The sequence below is a fragment of the Nanorana parkeri genome, unplaced genomic scaffold (assembly GCF_000935625.1).
Source record: "Nanorana parkeri isolate BGI_ZX_2015 unplaced genomic scaffold, ASM93562v1 scaffold12, whole genome shotgun sequence".
Lineage (NCBI taxonomy): Eukaryota > Metazoa > Chordata > Amphibia > Anura > Dicroglossidae > Nanorana > Nanorana parkeri.
Window position 1 is genome coordinate 442199 of NW_017306280.1, and position 6799 is coordinate 448997.

The following is a 6799-nucleotide window of genomic DNA, read 5'->3' on the forward strand; positions in this document are numbered from 1 at the left end:
CCCCCTCTTTCTCTTCACAGCTGCAGTGCCTCCCTCTCCCTCCGCAGAGCATTAGTGCCCCCCTCTCCCTCTGCAGAGCACCAGTGCTCCCCTCTCCCTCAACAGATTACCAGGTCTTTCCAACCCCACAGGTCAGCAATTACCCCCTTTTCTACCACTGGGCACCAATGCCCTCACCACCCTTTGAGCACCAGTGCCCCCTCTTTCCCCCAATGGAGCTGTCTTCTGCTGTTGACCACTGCACCAATAACGTTTATCAAGTGCCTAGGCTTTTAGTCATTTGACTGGCATTTTGAAGGACCATGGAGCAGCATTTTATCCCAAAAAGCTAATTCATCCCTCCTTGTGCTTTATATTTACCCATCCAAGCAGGACTCTTCTGATAATTGTAGGTAACATCTGAGTGTTGGTCCTCTTTTAAACTCTAGCTGACATCAAATATGGAACTTTCTGATCTGGAGCAGTCATGATTCACAGTATCTTGCTTCATCTGAGTTTCTCAGCAAGTGCTCTGCCATGTATGAAGGGTTTTCTCTTGCTATACTTCATCAATCACTTCTTGCTATCTCGTCTTAGTCACTGTGTTATCCAGATGGCTGCATCAAAATCTGTGTGAACTAGATACTTTACAGCCAGTATGAGGCATTTCAGGGGAGGATGAGATCTAATACAGAACACTGATATTGATTTTATCTGTGCAGAGTTGCTCTTTTATTCTATCATGCCAAAAAGTAAACAAGCCATATTTTTAATGTTTTTCCCATATTTAAATAGTTCTTTACATGAATTTGCCTTAGTATCAGTCCCCTCTACAGCAGCAGTCAGAAGAGGAGATGGTGGGGCATCAAATTCTGATATAAGGGAGCAGAGTGATCAAAGTTGATGACTTATCAGTGCATTGCTTTTTCTTCATTGACCAATCACCAGGTTGTGGGTAGGGAGGTGACAGTACTGTATTCCTTAAAAGAGAAAATGGTGTCACCTACCCAGCTGTGCTGTCTGGCAGAGGTGTATGAATAACCAACCCAAGACCCATGCTGCTGTGAGAGGGTTGGAGATCAACTGGGTCACCTTCCTGGAGTGTATTGAAGCTGTAAGAGATAGAAAGCCACTACATATCATTGACCATACATAGGGAATTGGTCCATCTGGAGCAGGTGAGGTAACCTGGAGTGCATTGTGTATAATACACTATTGCCATTTAAAAAAAAAATCCTTGCTTTCACCTTTTTTCATCCTTTGTTGCATCTCAGCACTCCTATACTCCTGCAGCCTCTTTCCAGTCACTTCCTATCTATGTGCACTCCAGCAATGGCAGCATGGTAAGAACAGCCACTCATGGTCTCCATTAGAAGCCCATGTGTCATGGTAAGCTTGCATGAGCACAGCTGGAAGACAAGGGGTAGAGTGTTCTCACCCTGTAAGGACCTAAACTAGCACCTTAATCCAGCTATTATTTTATAAAAAATACCACAGATTTAAAAATGATTGAAAATGACTCTTTAAATTGCTTTATCATGCTGAAGCTTATATGAGATTTTAGTGATTTGGTGATGTACTTTTGGTTGGGCTGTGGCCTAACAATTGAATTTTAGAATTTAAAATGTTCAAAGATCCATTTTTGTAAAGGTATTTGTAGCCAGAGTTAAATAAAGACTGTATGGGGGTGATTTACTAACCTAAACACACACACACCAGGTGTGTGTGATTTTCACACAGCAAAACGTATTTATCAACCAAAAAGTCTCTAAAAGCATATTTCCAGTAATGCCATATATGGAAAAATCATGCACATGATGCATATATAATGCTGCTTCACAGTTTAGACAAAAATGGTTAGCTCATGCATTTACATTCCTTGCATTCATCAACGCAAGCAACACAACATAGAGCTAATTTACCCAACATCACCTTGGAATTCCTTCAGGGCTTTGCACAACACACCTGCTGGGTGTGTACACATTACAAAGGTGTTTAGATTCCACCCATAGATCATGCTGGGAGGGAACACACTGCAGAGGTGTATACACGTTCGTGGTGTGTTTATAAGGTTAGTAGATCAACCCCTATGTGTCAGACATCTCCTTTGATAGCAAATGTAATTGTTTCCTGTTCTAGACTCATGCAAATATTATCCTTTTATATCATACATATTACCAGAAATGTAAGTTTATTGTTCAGCTGCAATTTCACATCTGAAACTAATTCCTACAGATAATTGCAAACTTTGGCAGAGCTGCCTTCTATAGAAACATGTGATAGCAATATGTAAAAACATGTAGCCTGCTGACAGTGAAATCAAGTTCACCAGCTTACTGACTATATCTAGTTGAGTGGGTGATAACCAGAAGTGTCCTGCCGCTTTCTGCTGTCTGAGGAAGAATTTAAAGCTGAACTCCAGGAAGATATTAAAGAGACAGGCTATTGCAAGCAGTGCAAGTACCTGAATTTGACCTGGTACCAGTCTACCCTACAAGCATGGCTCAGGAAGAGGGTGGGGGAAGCAGCACGTTGAGCCAATGGGGGTGATTTACTAACCTAAACACACACACACACCAGGTGTGTGTGATTTTCACACAGCAAAACGTATTTATCAACCAAAAAGTCTCTAAAAGCATATTTCCACTAATGCCATATATGGAAAAATCATGCACATGATGCATATATAATGCTGCTTCACAGTTTAGACAAAAATGGTTAGCTCATGCATTTACATTCCTTGCATTCATCAACGCAAGCAACACAACATCGAGCTAATTTACCCAACATCACCTTGGAATTCAGTCAGGGCTTTGCACAACACAACTGCTGGGTGTGTACACATTACAAAGGTGTTTAGATTCCACCCATAGATCATGCTGGGAGGGAACACACTGCAGAGGTGTATACACGTTCGTGGTGTGTTTATAAGGTTAGTAAATCAACCCCAATGAGTTGTGCTACTGTGCAGGGAGCTTGCTGAAAGGAGGAGAGAGAGTACTGAAAGAGAGAGAAGCGTATTAATCTGCAGCTTCTCCTTCAACTGTCCAGTCACAGGGTGGGGGTGGGTACTTAAAGTGACACTAAACGCTGAAGTTTAGGGTTTTGAAGTTTTGGGGTGGAGGAACTTGACTGGCCTGCACAGAGTCCTGACCTCATCACGATATAACAGCTTTTGGGATAAATTAGAGCGGAGACTGCGAGCCCGGCCTTCTCCTCCAACATCAGTACCTGACCTCACAAATGCGCTTCTGGAAGAAGGGTCAAACATTCCCATAGACACACCCCTAAACCTTGTGGACGCCTTCCCAGAAGAGATGAAGCTGTTATAGCTGCAAAGGGCGGAGCCAACTCAATATTGAACCCTACAGACTAATGCTGGGCACACACCTTACAACCATCGCAAGACTTTTGTTGATCTTGGACAGGCAGATCGTACTTGCGATAATCACAAGCCTGCCCCGCTGAGGGGCAGGCCTCCCAATGACCGCAATGCTGAACGGCCAGTGTGCGCATGCGCACACTGGCCCATGCGGCTTTTATCTTGCGAACATGCCACGAACATGCCACAAACCAGCCGAAAATCATACGATTTTCGGCTGGTTTTCGAACATGTTCCTAAGATAAAAGTCGTGCGACCTTACAGTAGCAGAGGTCGCACACCTTACGATAATCGTACAATCGTGGGATTTCCCGCGATTATCGTACGATTAGCGCAAGGTGTGTGGCCACCTTTAGACTGGGATGCCATTAAAGTTCATGTGCGTGTAAAGGCCGGCGTCCCAATACTTTTGGTAATATAGTGCATATTTTACATTGTGTTACCTGCTCTTTGAGACTCTAGTACAATCCAAGAAAATGAGCAATCCATGCCCCACTTTAGTAACAATCAAATGAGATTTATTCCCGAATGAAAGTAGGGGACCTAATACCCGTGAAATATTCTTAGCTGTGTAGATTCGTGATGCATTGATTCTTCACATATTATTATTTTAATTAGTTCTGTATGACTGAGCATGTAAATGGTGTTGGAGGTTTTTGTTAGTCTGACGTACAGTGACAATACAGCACAAGGACCAATTCACTGATTTGCTAAGATGCAGTTGGCAAGTAATTGGTACAAGAAGATTACATCTACAACATAGCAGATTCATTAAGTGCAGCGCTAGTATGTCCATGTTGTGTATTACACCACAGCGGAGGGACATGGGAATAAATCAAGGCAGCAGCAAAAGGATTCTCATTGAGAGCCAGCTTGATGAAGTCTTCTATATGTGTTATTTGTGTTCTAAATTAACCTGCTTGTATGGCAACTTCCACAAGCCTCCTCCTCAGCAGTGTGTATAGAAATTATATTGCTCTAAAGCAACATGTTCGAGGGGTGTCTTAAAGCAAAAGTCTAATATTTATAATTAAAACAAATGTTTTCTCTAGTTTTTTTGTATCCACTGGCTATCTTTGTACAGAAGACTTGGCTGTATATGGATAGATATTTACAAGTACTGGGCTGATTATGTATTATTTCCGCTAACAATCCATTCAGGCTTTGTATCTCAACATAAATTGGCTAACTAAACATGGGATTGTAGGCCATCACAGGAGCGAGCTTGGAGCAGTGACTACTATACAACACACACAGGGACAATGCGGAACAAAAGTAGCCCCCCTCCAGAAGGAAGGACAGTATCAGCACCAGTGACGTGCTGTGCCTTCTGTGCTGGGTAAAAGATGGACACCGGCACTCCAAAGCAAATCTTGTGTTTTGCATTTGCAACAAGTACGTGAATAAATAGACGTACTGGATTTGCTTTGGAGTGCCGGTCTCCATCCTTTACTTATACTTCGACGGAAGCCACCTGCTGCACCCACTTTTTATCTCATGGAGCAGCGGTTCGGAGTGCGATGGGTACACAGACTGTATTCTGTGCTGGGTGAGGCATTCCCCAGCCCGCCCCATCCCACCAAAGCCTCGCCCCAGCTCAGTAACCAAGTTGTGTGGGGAGGAGGAAGGGAGGAGCATCCCTGTCCCTCACTTGCTCATCACTGCTGAGGCATTGAGATCGATGACTTCAGTGTTTTTTTTTTTGATTAGACAGCTTGGACCAATGGCGTTTTGCCATCCACAGTGCTCACGCCTCTTAACACAAAGTAGAGGCTGTGACAGCTCTTGCCTCACCAAGTTAGGTTACAGAAGCAGTGGGGAAGCACGCTGCTGTGTAACCTAACTACCTGTCAAAAGCCGGATGTAGTGCTGCCTGTAATTAACAGGCAGCGCTCCGTCCATGACAGGTCACACGGCGGGGAGGATTTCCCTGTGTAACCTGTTACAAGCCGGTCTGAATGAAGAAAAAGCTGTCGGCTTCAGACTTGAAGCTGACACCTTTTTTCTTCATAATACTAGGTGAGGATCTGCGTCACTTGCCTCCCCTGACCGCATGTCCCTGGTCAGCACCAATTCAGAGATGATTTGAGGGTCTACAGCTGAGTGATACACAAATAAGATACATTGTTGTTAATCCTTCCCCACTATCTAGAACTAAAAAAGAGAAAGTTGGACTTACACTCTTTGGATCCCTCCAGTGCTGGCCGCATGACCAAGCCAGAGATCATGTGATCTTTGCTGAAGCAAAGGAACATCCAATCCAACCTAGGTTACCCAAGTCATCTGTCTGTCCCTTTCTTTTCTTACCTAGGTTCCTGAAGTCATCCGTCTGACCCGCTCCTTTTTTTGGTAAATTCTTTATGTATGGTTTGCTGAGTTTCACTTTTCCAAATAGCTCTGAATTTCCCCCTTGTGGTCTGTATGGGTGCTTATATATGCAGTGTATATAGACAGAAGTCAGTCTCCTTTTATTTCTGCGTACTAATTAGATTTAAGGTTTCTTCTGTACACTGCAAATGATCGCCAGCCTCTCTGGGGTGTGTATAATGTCTAATCAGAGGCTGTGAGAGATAGATAGATAGATAGATAGATAGATAGATAGATAGATAGATAGATAGATATATAATGTCTAAAGAGTGTGAGTGAGAGATAGATAGATAGATAGATAGATAGATAGATAGATAGATAGATAGATATACACATATATATTCCAGTCACTCAGGACTGTGACTTGGACCATATGTTTTAAGTGCAGCTTTCATCGCCTCCGATTAAACATATCTGTTAGCTCGCTGTTCGCTGTCAGCGTTACAGGAAATGGAGTTGGAAGCAGCAGAAGATTCGATGGCTGAAATGCTGACGGATGATTATTGCTCCCCTTTGTAATAAAACATTTTCTTATGCTGTTTTACAGTGACGGTGAGCGTTGGAGGGAAGCAGTATCTCCTGGGACTCTATGACACTGCAGGACAGGTAACCACCATCTCTTATAAATGTTATGTCATTTTCCATTTTTGAAGTAGCAGTAATCAGGGCCAAGAGCAGCACAAAGCCTCACAATTTATAAAGAACATTTCCATATATCGTTTCCCTCTATTGGCCACCTCTGGGGATTTCTGCATAAATTTAGCAAAAAGAAAAAAAAAACTGTAGGAGACTGTTGAGAGGATTCAGGAGGCTCTTTACAGTTAAAAGAAGTTGTGCATATAAAGCAAACTGAATGCTGCCTCTAATAGCACACGGTAGCATTAGCGTAGCTAAAATAATCACATGGCACAAGGGGTGGAGCTTGTACAAAACTGCGTCATTGTTCAAATATATCTAAACCCAAAACTTTTTTTAGGAAGTGACTTAGAAAGTTGTCACCGAACGCATGTCCCCTATTCCCATTCTGGTGAATTTTTTTTTTCTTCACTTTCAACCTTTGTCCCAACGATC

General features: G+C 42.9%; 1 protein-coding gene across 1 annotated transcript in view; it reads left to right on the plus strand.

Annotated features, from left to right (window-relative positions):
* Positions 1-6799, plus strand: part of RHOJ (ras homolog family member J) — a 54129-nt gene that overhangs the window by 39431 nt on the left and 7899 nt on the right. Inside the window, exon 2 of the mRNA XM_018556140.1 lies at positions 6276-6334. Coding sequence (XP_018411642.1) covers positions 6276-6334 — 59 coding nt within the window. The remainder of the gene's footprint in view (positions 1-6275; positions 6335-6799) is intronic.